General features: G+C 35.1%; 1 protein-coding gene across 1 annotated transcript in view; it reads right to left on the bottom strand.

The window, feature by feature from the left end:
* The window catches only part of LOC145241508 (guanine nucleotide exchange factor for Rab-3A-like), a 299,829-nt gene extending 286,458 nt beyond the window's left edge, over window positions 1–13,371 (bottom strand). The window contains exon 1 of the mRNA XM_080104544.1: window positions 12,254–13,371. Coding sequence (XP_079960670.1) covers window positions 12,254–12,274 — 21 coding nt within the window. The 5' untranslated portion in view covers window positions 12,275–13,371. The remainder of the gene's footprint in view (window positions 1–12,253) is intronic.
* Window positions 13,372–16,330: the final 2,959 nt, after the last annotated feature.

Here is a 16,330-nt window from a genome sequence, read left to right as displayed (position 1 = left end):
TAAAGCTAGTCACTTATTTGGATAATTAATTGAAAATAATCCGCTAAAAAAGACAAAAAGAAAAAAATATAAAGGGATGGGGCGGTAAATTGTACCAACCGGTAGTTAACAAAAAAAAACTTATAGAATTTAATTTTTGAAACCAATGTATAAAAGTTTACATAATGAAATGCAAATATGCATTTTCTTTTGAATTTTTTTTTGGTTGACTGTGTTCAATTCACACATGGTTGATGCGGTTCTATATTGCTAAACTATAAGTCTTAAGTAAAATTCTATTTATAAATACTTTTTAAAATGAAATTATTTAATTAATCGTAAATATTATTTAGACATAAAAATTAATTGATTACAAAACCCTTTAAAAAATATATATATATTAATTTCTTTTTCGTTCGGCAAAAAACTGCGCAAAACACTTTTAATTTTCAATTTAAAATTCTAGAAAAAAGATTATATTATTCTGCTTTTAATATAATCAAATTCAGGGTTTTATCTTTCTGGAGAAAAAAAAATAATAATGGATTTTATTTCAATGAAATTAAAAAAAAAAAACTTGACTGAATTGAATTAATTACCCTTAAATTAACGAAGGGGTTATTTAATAACTTTAGGTTTGGAAGAGATAGGTATGGGGTCGATTTTTTTGAAACTTCAAAAGAAGCCGACTACTGTCAAAACTTTGCGAAATAATACGTGATCAATTTCATTTTAGAGATATTTCTTTCAAAAGCCTTCTTTTAAAAAAAGAAAAAAAAGTACATTGTTCTATTAAACCTTTTACTGTTTAAATAATTTGACTTTGCTCGTTTTATTTTAAGAAAATATAAGTTGAAAAAGCATTTTCATTCACTATTAGAAGATTTGTCAGTAAAAAAAAACAATCGCCAAAAAGATAAGCGTTTTTTTATTTTTACTCGCAATGTAGAGCCCTGCATACTTCTTTTCAAGTTAACTCTTTTGTAGTTTTGATTACAATAGATCTGAATGAATGAACCTTGTAAGGGAGGGGCACTAAGCATTGCCCTGTTAATAATGAATTTCTTTGGTTTCTTTTTATAACATGCTACATTTCTCTCTTGCGGTTAGAAATATCAGGAATTTTTTTTATTTTTTTTCAACATCAGCCTAAAAGAATCGTAATGAAGGAATCGGAAAATTAAGGTATTTTTTAACGATGCGATTCCGATTCCGATACCTCCCAAAATACACGATTCTTACGATTAACGATTCCGATTAATCGTCCCACCACTAGTTAATAGTACCTATTGTTATACTAAATGTGACTTAATCAACGTTTGTTTCCAAGTTTTGTTCCTATATAATTTAATAACACAAAAGAAATGTTAAAATAGACCTTAATTCTAGGATTGAGTTATATTAAAAAAAAAAAATTTAAATGATTCTAATTAGCTATAATTTATGATTAACTGAACAAATCACTCATCTCTTATCTATGTATTCTTCTCAACTCGTCTCACCATGTCCATGCAACCAATCTATAGTAGTTCTTAATATCCCTGTGAGAATTCAAAGAAACAGTGACTCGTTTCAGCATATTCCAATATGTGTGCACACACCACAAACACGTATGTAAATTAGATTACAAAATAATAAATTTCTATACTTCCATATAAATAATGTTAACATAGAAGAGACACTTTTAGTTATGCCAGAATTTACGATTTTTCAAATGAAATTAAAGTCGAATAAATGGTAGTAGTGGATGTAACCCAACGGGTCATGTGCATGTCAAGTTACGTTGTATTTGTTAGGATCAATAAATTAGTAATCTTGAAGAGTCATGATAGTAAAAGAAAGCTATTATCTATATATTATTATGGTAGACTTGTTTACTTTGTAAAGCTTTCGAAATTCCCAAGCAATTTTGAAGCCTTTATACTGATAAATAGGAAAGAATTTGAACACTTCTGCACGTGTATTTCTTTCTTCCTTTCGAATTCAGTCCGCATTCAGAGCTATGATAAGATAGTGTATTGCCTTCCTCATCTTTCACCATAACTTGACATGAGGCAAGATACAATTTTATGCTTATGATCAAAAGATCTGAACTCAATTACATTTAATGATATAATTGAGATGGAAGAATAGGAGTTTGAAAGTTGGCACAAGAATAAAAGTTAAAATGCAGATTTTGAAATAATTTGAATTTGTTTGGAAAGAGGCAATTCTACATCTGAACGCAAACAAAGAATTTTGTATCCATTCCAGCAAAAAGCTTTCTCTTTGTTTTGATAAAGTTTGTATGAGATGAGATTTATTTTGTCTGTTATAATCAAATTCACAGTTGCGGGGAGTACATTTTGTTCGTCCTTTAGATAAATGATATTTTATACATCATGAAAAGCAAAAGTTGAAACCTGAAGTAGTAGTTCATTTGTTTTTTTTGTTGTTTTTTTTACAAGGGAGTCGCACTTATCAAGACTCAAAAACTACTCGAGGAACAGGGCTAATGAATGTAAAGTGGTAGTGTAGTTATTGTTAATGGAGTAAGTTGGGTAGAATTTGATTATTTAAGGGGACAGTTCAACAAAATTTATTTACATTGGACTTGAAGGCTACGATATTGTAGCAATGTTACCCCCTGAATTCAAATAGCATGTTTTAATAATGTTGGTCAAACATCTTTTAACTTAAAATTTGATGTTTCATTGAATTTTTTTACCATTAAATCTATCAACAATAACTTCCAATCAAGTTTCCTAAAAGATTTCAAATTGAATGAAAAATTCATAAAAAAGTTGCTTGCCTGTCTTCTTGTCTCGTAAGTGTAAAAGTCGATATGGAGCTCCATCTTTATCCATCAAATCTGAACAACTACAGGGTGAGTCATGGAAAATAGATGTTTTTAGAACGCTCCTTGCATAGTTTAGTAAATGTTTTTATGTACATTATAAAATTTTTGTTGAAGTATTCAGTTTGTTTTCCTTAAAAAATATCCGTTTCCCGTGACTCACCCTATATATATTACTATATGATGAAACTATATATTATTTAATTATTGGAATTCTTTTTGAGATGAGTAATTTGTATATTTATTTATTTGCGAACTATTATCCTCATCTGATCACAGCAATAACAAAAAGATAAGGATAATAGTCCACAATTAAATAAAATATAATGAAACTATTTTGAAATTATCCCAATTTTAGACATTGTGGCTGTTTAAGCGATGTAGCGCTAAAGGTAAATACTAATTCCGTAATTTTAAGTCAGAATTGTGTTAGCCTCACCCCTTACATCTCGACCGTAAAAACTGAAAAATGCACATCAAAGTGAAAATTTTAAATAAAACATAAATTACTTGTGTTTTATTTAAAATTTTGTTTTTACACAATAACAAATTTATATAACATGAAATGAGAAAACGATGCAAAGTCACACTGTAGATTTAGATAGATGAACTGCGTTTGCCCAAGGATGGTTGAAGACAATTCATGTGGTCACTGCTAGGTAGCAATAATTTGATCAAATATAATAAAGTCTCTTTTCATAAACTGTCTCTTTTCTAATCTCCCTTGCATACTTTCTTCTACTCCTTTTGGGCATCATTTTTTTAGCTCCTCTCGGGGGATTTTTTCACCCATTTTGAATCATAAACCCTATTTTATTTCAGATGACTAGTCTGGATCATTGTCTAGACAACTTTCATGTCTGACTCAAATTAAATAGCAAGCAGGTTATAGATGCTCCAGACCAGAATAAAACTGGAGACCATATTTGAGATTTGAACAAGGGATGGAGATGAATAAAAGTAAACTAAACCAAAAGAATCATTTAATTCTGGTTTTGCTCACATAAACGTTCTGAAATTGGTCTCTAATAGTGAAGAATCTTCAGCCACATTGCTGCAAGGGCATTTGCTGAAATTCTGACCCAAGTAGGGCACTCACAGAGCATCCGTGTTGCTGTTTCAGTTATGAAAAATCCTGTTGCCACTGCAGTACCAGTTATTGCTTCAGTTCAGGATCAACAAGATGGGTTCAAGTAATTTTTTTTTTTAAATAAAAATCAACAGAAGTGTCACATGGATCCTGATTTGATTAAGGCGTAGACAACGGTTGTATCTTTGAATGTGAATCAAAACCAATGCTGATATAATTAAAAGGGTCAAAGGTGTTGAATGAGAAAAATGGACAAAAATTGTGTGAATGATTGAGAATGGATAGCAGGGGTTGTGAATGAAAGAGAAAACATTTTATGAACAAAGGTTGAAAAATATTTTGTATAAATTTTTCATTAAAAAGTTAAATGTTTCCATGTTTGTAGAATTTTCACAGTGTGAAAAAAAATGCAAATGTTAGAAGTGTATTTGTTTATATATTTGTTTTCTTTCCCCAATGAATTTGGACAATGTAGCATTCCATGTATATTTGCTTGCATTTGTTTTGTCAGTGTGTTCATGTGTGTATGAGAGCAAGTTGAGCAGTCATTTGCTTTCCCCTGGATCCGTAATGTCATGATTGCTGGACATCATCTTTCTGGCTGACTGGATTTCAGTTGTTGAGTTGCTGTTTTTATTAGAATCATTTAGTTCACAGTGGATTGTGGAGGGAATCGTTTCAAATGAGAGGGAATCATTCTTATCGGCTGAAAATTGTGAATTTCACACCTTCATGTGAAATATTTTTTATTTATTTTGAGATGCTATGACATGATTGTGTGAATGTAGCACAATGCTACTGATTTGAGTGGCTCTCATTTCTTTTCAATACAGAAAAGAAGAAATGAAAAGAAAACAATAAGCTAAACAAATGGAGAAAGAGATTAGTTTATTCAAGCTAGTAACCATTAATATTTGCTCATCTTGCATCTATAGCTTATTAGAAACACTTCTCCATGTTTCTCTGGAATCTGAGAGCAAACCCCAGGAAATAGTCAACATGTCCATCTTTGGCTAACAAATGTTCCCGCAGAAGGACTAATTAGAGAAAAGATGCAATCGCAGCTGTTAACATCCACACCACAACAGCTGTTAACATCCACACCACAACAGCTGAAGTGAAAAAAAAAACATCTGATTCATTCTTTAAAATTTGAAGAGGAGTAAATGCTCATGATCATTGAAGTCTTTGGCTCAGTTGAAGGAGAGGAGAGTGAGAAAAAAATAAAAAAATTAGAAAAAACAAAATGAAAGAGGCTGAACCCCCTTCCCCTTCATGACAGATAACTCTGCCCAGACTTCTGAACCTCAAGCTCCAACCGCAGCTGTGCAAACAACCTATTCCTCTATTACAACACCATTAGCGTTGACCCACTCTGAATCCTCAGACAGAGGACACCAATCGGTGTATCCACCCCTCTGACCAAGAACTTTAAAAATCTGGAAACTCCCCTTCTCTTACTTGAGGAACCAGATTTGTGAAGCCGACTTAACCATCCAGCAAAGTAGAAACATTAAACCATTGCAATTTTTTAAAATCAGATTTAGGACTTAGAAGTTGACAACCCTAAGAAGTTTCCTGATGCACCTCTGCTGACAATATTTATATGACAAAAGCAATGCATCTGACGATGTATATGGAGGATGATGGCAGCTGCAAAAAAGGTGATTTGGGATCTGAGGTTCATGAAGAAGGAGCACCCTTTGTTAAAGAGTCATAAGAGTCTATAAGACTTTAAAATTTATGTTCCTCTTGGATAAAACGAATGTTGCTAGAGATGAATGCATTATGTGTGAAATCCTGAATGCCAGGCCTGGAGAATTTTCACCTCCAGGAGACTAAGATCATGTGTAACACAGCAAGTTCAGTGAATTATAGCTTTGTGTGTGGATGGTTTAAATACAATAGACATGAGATCTCACAGTTGTGCTGCTTGTATTTAGAGTAAATGTAACTACAATGTGAGAATTCACATTTTGTTTGGAGATTGTCGGGTACTGCCTTGAAACAATGATGTCTTTTCAACCTGATGAGAATCAGAGAAGAGGTGTTTTCTTTCTTGTGAAATGCATCCTGTCTACAACAGCACATGTTGTCCATACAACATGCAAAGGCAGGCTAGTACTGTCCGATATTGCCATAAAAGATTACAAGCTTCAGGTGATTGTAGTTCATGAACTCAACTCAGTTCAGGAGAGAGTTCCTTTTTTAGGGGGTTAATTGTTCATCGATAATGTGTAGTTTTAATGAATGGTTGGATGCCATCCTTGATTGCAAAGTAGATACGATTGGGGGGGGGGTTAAAGGATTGGATAGGTGTGAGATTGGGGGGGGTTAAAGGATTGGATAGGTGTGAGATTGGGGGGGTTAAAGGATCGGATAGGTGTGAGATTGGGGGGGTTAAAGGATCGGATAGGTGTGAGATTGGGGGGGGTTAAAGGATCGGATAGGTGTGAGATTGGGGGGGAGTTAAAGGATTGGATAGGTGTGAGATTGGGGGGGAGTTAAAGGATTGGATAGGTGTGAGATTGGGGGGAGTTAAAGGATTGGATAGGTGTGAGATTGGGGGGGAGTTAAAGGATTGGATAGGTGTGAAATTGGGGGGGGGGTAAAAGGATTGGATAGGTGTGAGATTGGGGAGGGCTAAAGGATCGGATAGGTGTGAGATTGGGGGGGAGTTAAAGGATCGGATAGGTGTGAGATTGGGGGGGAGTTAAAGGATTGGATAGGTGTGAGATTGGGGGGGAGTTAAAGGATCGGATAGGTGTGAGATTGGGGGGGCTAAAGGATCGGATAGGTGTGAGATTGGGGGGGAGTTAAAGGATTGGATAGGTGTGAGATTGGGGGGGAGTTAAAGGATTGGATAGGTGTGAGATTGGGGGGGAGTTAAAGGATTGGATAGGTGTGAGATTGGGGGGGAGTTAAAGGATTGGATAGGTGTGAGATTGGGGGGAGTTAAAGGATTGGATAGGTGTGAGATTGGGGGGGAGTTAAAGGATTGGATAGGTGTGAGATTGGGGGGGAGTTAAAGGATTGGATAGGTGTGAGATTGGGGGGAGTTAAAGGATTGGATAGGTGTGAGATTGGGGGGGAGTTAAAGGATTGGATAGGTGTGAGATTGGGGGGGAGTTAAAGGATTGGATAGGTGTGAGATTGGGGGGGAGTTAAAGGATTGGATAGGTGTGAGATTGGGGGTTAGTTAAAGGATCGGATAGGTGTGAGATTGGGGGTTAGTTAAAGGATCGGATAGGTGTGAGATTGGGGGGGTAGTTAAAGGATCGGATAGGTATGAGATTGGGGGGAGTTAAAGGATCGGATAGGTGTGAGATTGGGGGGGAGTTAAAGGATTGGATAGGTGTGAGATTGGGGGGGTAGTTAAAGGATCGGATAGGTATGAGATTGGGGGGAGTTAAAGGATCGGATAGGTGTGAGATTGGGGGTTAGTTAAAGGATCGGATAGGTGTGAGATTGGGGGGTCGTTAAAGGATCGGATAGGTGTGAGATTGGGGGGTCGTTAAAGGATCGGATAGGTGTGAGATTGGGGGGAGTTAAAGGATCGGATAGGTGTGAGATGGGGGGGGAGTTAAAGGATTGGATAGGTGTGAGATTGGGGGGGAGTTAAAGGATTGGATAGGTGTGAGATTGGGGGGAGTTAAAGGATTGGATAGGTGTGAGATTGGGGGGGAGTTAAAGGATTGGATAGGTGTGAGATTGGGGGGGAGTTAAAGGATAGGATAGGTGTGAGATTGGGGGGGAGTTAAAGGATTGGATAGGTGTGAGATTGGGGGGAGTTAAAGGATCGGATAGGTGTGAGATTGGGGGTTAGTTAAAGGATCGGATAGGTGTGAGATTGGGGGGGTAGTTAAAGGATCGGATAGGTGTGAGATTGGGGGGTAGTTAAAGGATCGGATAGGTGTGAGATTGGGGGGTAGTTAAAGGATCGGATAGGTATGAGATGGGGGGGGTAGTTAAAGGATCGGATAGGTGTGAGATTGGGGGGGAGTTAAAGGATCGGATAGGTGTGAGATTGGGGGGAGTTAAAGGATCGGATAGGTGTGAGATTGGGGGGAGTTAAAGGGTCGGATAGGTGTGAGATTGGGGGGTAGTTAAAGGATCGGATAGGTGTGAGATTGGGGGGTAGTTAAAGGATCGGATAGGTGTGAGATTGGGGGGTAGTTAAAGGATCGGATAGGTATGAGATGGGGGGGGTAGTTAAAGGATCGGATAGGTATGAGATGGGGGGGGGGTAGTTAAAGGATCGGATAGGTGTGAGATTGGGGGGGAGTTAAAGGATTGGATAGGTGTGAGATTGGTGGGGGGGGAATTTGAACTTGATTCTAGAAAAGAAGCCGTAAACTTTGATTCAGATTAATATAATGAATTGTTTTATCATGGTTCAGATAGATAAATACAGAAAATTAAGAACTCAACCAAATGTGTCATTGTATTGATTCATGAGATTTGTGATGGATTTCGGAATACTTACAGGAGTTCTTCACCCAACTACTCAGACTTTCCATCCAGGAGTTTGTCAACTATGTAGCTGACTCTGTCTCAATGTGGCTGAAACAGTTGTTATAGAATTTGAGGGTTTAGCTTCTTTGAAGCGAGTTAGCTACCAAATCACCAAGCTTGATAATGTGCCTACAAATTGTTCTTGAAGCTGACTGTTGCATGTTTATACCACGTCTGATGGATGTGTTCAATTATTGCTTTGAGCTGGAATCTATCTCTGGTTAAGTCACCAAGGACTTGATTATATTGCTGAAGAAACAAGAAAAGCTTGGTGAAGAACTAGATAACCATAGATCCATAACTCTACTAAACACAGCATTAATAAGTTTAGGCTGGATCCTATCAAATCGATTGCAGGCTATTTCATAAGGTCTTAGCAGCACTGTGAAGAAGAGATCGATTCAGAACAATTTGCATCTGATTAATAGGTAGGTTAGAATATGACATGGAAGCTGCACTGATCCATCTTAATTAGTTCAAAGTTTTCAATAAGAGTTGAGGGTCTTCTCATCTATTTTAAAGACCACTGATTTTAAACCCAACTTCCAAAATATATCTCCATTTTATATCCCTTGCCAACAGGAAGTGGGCAGGTGTCATTACCTATAAGTCGGTATGTCAGAGTCTTAGAACTTTAGACTGTACAATAATGGCATGTTTGAGCAGTATGTTTGATCTTTTCCCGGAATTGCCTTAATTGGAGGGGCATGAGCCAGGGTTTCCACATCCGTTGATGATATCACTGCTTTTGTGTCATGTTTTAGAGACATTGAAGCAGTGATGGAGGTGCTTGTACATATTGCAGCAAGTCGATTGGAGTTGAGCTCCTGAAGCAGTAACTTTTGGATACTTTCTGCAGAATGGATAGTTCAGTTCAAATTTTCACCATATGGTTCGAACCTGATCTCATGAGCTTGGAATGAATTGATTAGAAGTACAATTAAAAGGTCAAAGTGTCAGTTCAGACTTGACAAATCAGCGCCTTTAACCTTTGCTAAAGTTCACTTTAATTTATTTTTAGTTATGGTTTAACATTGCCAAACATGATTGAAGATTAGAAAGTTTTAAAAAACTTAAATTAAAAAAAAATCTGCTTCATTAAACAGAAGCCTTGCACCTCCACTTTCTCCCCCAAAAATAAAATTACACCTTTTTTTATTATTCATTTTTGCAAAGCGATTACATGTAAAAATCCTAAAAATGTTGAAAAAGATCAAATATTCTAGATTTTCGAGTAGAGGATCAATTTCGCATATAAATTCAATGTAAAAATATCACCCATTTCTGGACGATGTAACATTTTTAAGGAGACATAACCAAATATATTTTTATGGGAGATAAATAAATGGCTGCCGTTGATCCATGATTAAATTATGTGGAATGAAAAAAAAAAAAAAAAAAAAAAGAAAAAAGAAAAAAAAAAAGAAAAAAGAAAAAAAAAAAAGAAAGGCACGATCCATAAAAGTTAATACAGAAACTGGGTAGGAGAGACAGACGGTCCCAAATACACAGGAGCCTAAGAATAGATGATAACCCAAATGCAATGAGTGGGTAGTAATTCCCACAGAGCATCAAGGATGACCACAAATCATTCATAAATATGGGTCCGTAAGATACCCACAAAATGTAGTTGTTGCAGTTATAACATGTTTTCATTTTTTGTTTTTACCATAACACTAATCAGAATATAGGAAAGTGAAAAAGTCTAAAATATTTATTTTAATTCTTTATTTTTATTTATTTATTTATTTTTTTTTTTGGCAGAGGTTTACATTTAATCACTCCCCGCAAGCAGAATTTGATTTTGTTAGGAGGTAAACTACGATGGGTGTGATGATAAAAAATATACTGAATAAATAAATAAATAGGTGCAATCTCCTCCCTCACACACAAAACTGATCTTAAAGAAATTTAAAAAAATGGTCAAGATTAGAAAAACTATTTGATTTGAAAGCGGGTGATAATTTTACGTTTAGTTTTTATTCGAATGTAACCGCAGATACACTAAAATCTAAAAAGCACTAGTGCAGTTTAGCATACCCAAGCAAATCGTTTTCAAATTAGGGGAGTTCCAGTTCCACCAGAGAAGGGAAGAATTAACAAAGTCCCCCTTTTCTCCATAGTAAGAATGGCTTTCTAAGTTTGTTTAGAGATGTATTTTAACATCTCTAAACAAACTTAGAAAGCCATTCTTACAAGTGCTGTCTAAAGTATTTTTTACTATTATTTATTTTTACTATTTTTTCATGTTGGTTAAAATGTAATCGATTAAAAAAGTAGAATCTCTTACAAGATGCAGGGATACAATAAAAGTTCATGGATTTATCAAGTGGACGGACGGTGAGACAGACAATGCACTGGAGATCGGTAACGATCGTTGTGTCACGGGTAGAATTTGATTATTCAAAAAAAGAAAATTATTTCATTTCATCCGATGGCACCAAACACGCTCCGATATACGAGGCCAGAAAACTGACGGATTGACAGGTGCCCCTTTTTAGCTCCCCACCCCCCGAAAGCTTCCACATTCCTGGCATTCCACCTCAACATGCCATCACAACAACAATAATAGAGCGTTATTCAATGGTGTCCCAAAAATCACGCACCAAATTGCTTCAGTGTGTAGAGCATTTGTACAAACATTATGGGACAGCTGTCCGACAGCACCCCTTCCTTCTCTCTACTCTCATTTAAAAAGTGGGAGTTTTTTTCTCTTTCTCTTTTTCTTTTCTGTAAAAAATGTCGTCTTTCTTTGTTTTGTTTTTTTTACCTATTTTTTTTAAAAAGGTGGGTGTTAAGTTAGCACTTAACTCAACGACAATGATAAAAGGCACCATCTAAAGGAATTTAAAATATCCCGCTAAACAATGCAATTATCAGTCGAGAGACGTTATTTAGTAGACGGGGAACTTGCAAACAAAAATAAGGTTTTTTTTTTTTTTTTTTTTGTTACATGCTAGTCAAATATAAGCTATGATACAAATTTGTAGATTAAAAAAATAGAAATCTAATATAAAATGAGAGAAAATGATCAGACTTAAAAAAAAAAGAAAAAAAAAAGTAAAGTCGTAAATTTACAAAACAGCTACTACTAAAAATGTGCTTATGAGAAAAGAGAAATTAAGATTTTTTTTTTTTCATATTAATAGGTAGTTTATTCCAGGATTTTTTTTATTTATTTGACCCAAAAGATTAAAACTAATAATTTTGTTTTGTATAAAAATACTGTCACGTCAAAAATTTTTATAATTAATATTATTTTATGTATTATCTTAACATCTTGACTGAGCAGAACATTTTGGTTTGTGATCTAATTTAAAAATTAAATAGAACATAAAAAATATTTTGTGTAAAATATGGTAAATTTTGCTTAAAACGGCCTTTTTTTTTTCGTTTTACATGCTTGAAAGTTTGCATTTCCAAATAAGCTTAATTTCCTTATAAAAATTCCGAAATAATTTATTGCTAAGTAAATTTTGTCAGGTTGTGTATTTTATGGGGAAACTTTGATTTGAAAAAGTTATCGCAAGATTTACTCTCACCGCTCAAAAATACTTCATTAAACAGAAAAATGCAATCGGCAGTTCAAAATAAAAATAAATAATAATAATAAACGTAATTGATAGAAGAAGCAAAGCACTCCCATCTCCAATCGGGAGCTTTCCGCTAACCCTAACCCTAAAACATAGCCGAGCCGCACTAGGGAGAATAAAAACACAAATAAGATCGTAATAATTAAAAATGTAAATAAGTTGATAAATGGTGATGACAAGGGTGATTCTATAAAAATATCATAAATAAAAAATATTTTATGTACATATATATATGCATACCTGCAAACTGTTATCCGACATGTCCGGTGGAAAGAATGGAGACAGGTTTCTTGTACGATCCAAAAAAAAAAAAAAGAAAGAAAAGGATAATGTTTTTTCCTCCTGAATCTTCAAATGGACGGTAGAATATTAGAAATAAAAAGAAATCCTTCGGTTTTGTTTTGTTGAATTTTTAAATGTTTATTATCATTATCAGAGGGTGGCAAAGATTTGGGAAGAGGGAAAATAAATGGTAAAAACGACAACACCTCCTCCAAGACAAAGATTTTTACTCACGAAAAAAAAAAAATCAGTTGTACAATTTTCGAATTAGAGATGAAAGAATTGTTTACCTTTTCCTCACTTTTTTTTTTTTTTTTTTTAAATTTCTTTTAATTTATTTTAAACGTAATGAAGTGTTTCTTTTCTTCTTGATCGCAGCAACCGCTGGCCACTACTAAAGCACAAGTCGCAGTAGTAAAATCCATTCACTTCTTCCAATCGCAAAAGAAACAAGACGAACACATTTTTGCGGCTATTAATGAGTGGACTATGACAGTTTTCTTTTTAAATTAACAAGAAAATCAACTCAGTTTGTCTTTTGCGGACTAAAAAAAGAATGTCTGTCGCAACGGCCACTTTGTAGGGAGAACAATGTCGTAAAGTTCTTGGACACTCAATAACACGAAATGAATTGCCATGTTTGACTTGAAACATGTGTGCACCTCAACATTCGTTACATCTTCGTATAAACAGCAACGCCAATAATAATAATAATAATAAAACTGGGTCTGAAAACGAAAATTCAAAATTAGGTGAACATAAAATATGCAATAAGCGTGAAAAATCTCTTTCGGTGATTTAGTAAATATTTGTTTTCGAATTTACGTGACGAAATCGGATTTTTTTTGTTGATTGTGGTTATGGTTAGTGTCGTCTTGTGTTTACTGTTTATCAATAAACACCCAGCTGATTTCTTTTTCTTCTCCTTCTACGCTACTTTTAACTACGCCCCTTAAACCCAACCACTGAACTAAGTCAAACTACGGAAGAAAGAAGTTCAGAAAGATCGAGTCTCTCTTTCTGTGTGTGTGTGTGTGTGTGTGTGTGTGCGCCTCACAATCTTATCCTCCCTCTATCTTTCTTTTTCAGAAGAGAGAGAGAGAGAGAGAGAGAGAGAGAGAGAGAGAGAGAGAGAGTTCTACCCGACAATGAAATACGGACACGTTCTGTTTCTCTCTCTCTCTCTCTCTCTCTCTCTCTCTCTCTTACCCCGCGTGCACTTAAGATGGTCGTATTTAAAAAAGACAAAAAACAATGCAATCACTCAAAGTACAATTATAAGATAAAAAAGATGCACTTATATACTGCTCAATCGTAGAATAGTGGCCTTTACAAACTGTCAACGATTTAACTAGAACTGTTATCTCAAGAAACGTAACTTTTTTTTTTTAATACCTTGCCCTTGGATTGGAGTGAACAGTAAAGTATTGCTCTGTTTAGTTGTACCAGGCTATCCTCTCAGGCATTACCTCCTCCTTCGGGAGAAAGGGGCACCACCTTTACTGGGATTTACCAACGGGTTCTCCCTATTTTGGGAAGTTGGATTCTCCACTATAGATTGGCGTCATGCAATCATAAGGGGGGGGAGATGGTAGGTAAATATGACTTCTAGAATTAAACGATATTATCTGTTCTGTTCAGTTTTTGCTGATAGATTTTCCCTACTTTTATTTTTGTTCTTGGCCTCCCCAAATTCTATTTATGTTAAAAAGATGTCACTCACACTAAAATGTCACCTCTATTTCTTTTTTCCTACTTATGTTTGACTCCCATTTAGAGATCAGTTTGCTTGTTTTCGGTTCTAAACAAACCAGAAAACAGTTCATAGTTTACTTTTAGAAGGTGTTAGGGTTAGGGTTAGGGTCTTCCTAACCTGACACTGATTTTATTTGTTTTTTCTTTCCATTTTTAGTGTATTTTTGTAAATCCTTTGCACATAAAATTCATTTGAAACCATTGCAGACAATTCTTTGTCACGCAACTTGCTAAAAAACTATAAGTTCTCTCCGGCATCTGACGCCATCACTGTCTAACAGATCAGTTACTGCCAGCACATCATTTGATAAAGCGACGTTTCTTAATTGGCACTATGCAGGTACAACTTAATTGGCATTATGCAGGTACAACTTTCTTGAGTGCAGTGCACCGCTGCACCGTTGCTTTGCCACCATCAACAGGTGCCGACTTACTAACATTAAAAATATAATTTTTGCGAAACTGAATAAACTTGACACTGTAAAGAGTTTGGGGCCAAATAATATTCCCAATATTCTGCTCAATCGGAGTGCTCACTCATTATTGAACCCCCTTGCTCATTTGTTTAATCTGTCATTTGTATCTGGTCGCATGACTCATCTATGGAGGACCGCCATTGTGGTTCTGGTCTACAAGCGCAAAGGTGATAGATTGATGTTATCTAGCTATCGTCCAATTTCTCTGACCTCTTGTCTTGGCAAGGTCATGGAACACATTGTGAATGACTGCCTTACTTCACATCTTGTAGAAAATAAGTTCATCCATCATCATCATCACCATCACCATCACCATCATCATCATCATCATCATCATCCATCAATCTGAGTTTGTTTTTCTAAAATTTCTGCCACAGAACAAGTTGCCTATCAGTACTTTGCCTCAGAACTTAAAATCTAAAAAGTGCACGATTTTGGCATTTTTAGATTTTACCGATACATTTGGAACCATTCTTTACTCGGCCCTGCCGCAGAAACTACCCTCATTTGGTGTCCAAGGTAAGAGAGAGAATCTTGGATCTGCAACTATCTGTCTGATCGGCTGTAGACTACTTTGATTACTGGCTGTTTGTCGGATAAGCTTCCTGTCTCAGTAGGAGTGCCGCAGGGAAATGTTATTGCACCAACATTATATTTTCTCTTCATCAACGACCTGTTAACATTAATGGACATCGCATTTTGTTGCTCATTTTCAAAATATTGGTAACAGCTTGCATTATTTCGGCCCAATGTTAGCAAATAAGTATATAATATTACATTATTATAAGTTTGTAAAACTGGGCAAGCTCATCAGCACGTCAACTTTTACGTACTTATATACCAACATTGGCCGAAACAATTGTATGTAAGTTGTTACCAATGAAAGCCTAACATTTTGAAAATGAGCAACAATAGAGCGTCTGTTCCTTGTAAAGTGTAAAGTTTCAAAAGTCAAGTATCATGGTTCAATTGTGCTCTAAACAGAAACATTCATTGCAAACGCACTGCTGTCTCATAAAATAATTTAGAAAAGAGATTTTCATACATACGTACTTTATGTGTCTAGAAGTATTCTTAACTAGGTTTTGTATTGGAATAAGTTTTGAAAATCAATAATTTAAAAAATCTAATTAAAGAAAGAACAGTCTGGTTTTGAACAATGTTAACACTTTTATACAGCCTAACATTACAAGTGCATTTGAGAATTTTATCACCACACAAGCAAAAGGGCCCAACATATAAAATCAATAGTAAGTTCTTTGATAAGACAGGGGAACATTTGAAATGAACCTTTCTGTTTAGACCACAATTGAACTATATATATATATATATATATATATATATATATATATATATATATATATATATATATAGTTCAATTATATATATATATATAAATATATATAACTACTTCATTTACTCACATAAAATTAATATGCGAAAGTATAAATTTATGCGTAAACTTTAAGTATTTACTTCAAAAGTGCTCAATACGTAGGTAGAGCTAGTTAGTAATTTATAAAATATATATGGCGATTAAGCTACCCTGAATATTCCACGTTTCATCCACTCTAGGATTCTTCAGGCTTATGCGCATAAGCCTGAAGAATCCTAGAGTGAATGAAACGTGGAATATTCAAGGTAGCTTAATCGCCATATATATTTTATAAACTACTATATATATATATCTTTTAATATTAAATATATATATATATGTCACCCCCTTCAGCCGGTCGGTTGAGACGATCGTCGACCTCAGAACTCTTCCACTCCAATTACGGCAGCCTGAAAACGACCCGACTCT

This window comes from Euprymna scolopes, chromosome 20 (assembly GCF_053919585.1).
Source record: "Euprymna scolopes isolate OS-2025 chromosome 20, ASM5391958v1, whole genome shotgun sequence".
Lineage (NCBI taxonomy): Eukaryota > Metazoa > Mollusca > Cephalopoda > Sepiida > Sepiolidae > Euprymna > Euprymna scolopes.
This window is presented reverse-complemented; position numbering and strand designations above follow the sequence as displayed.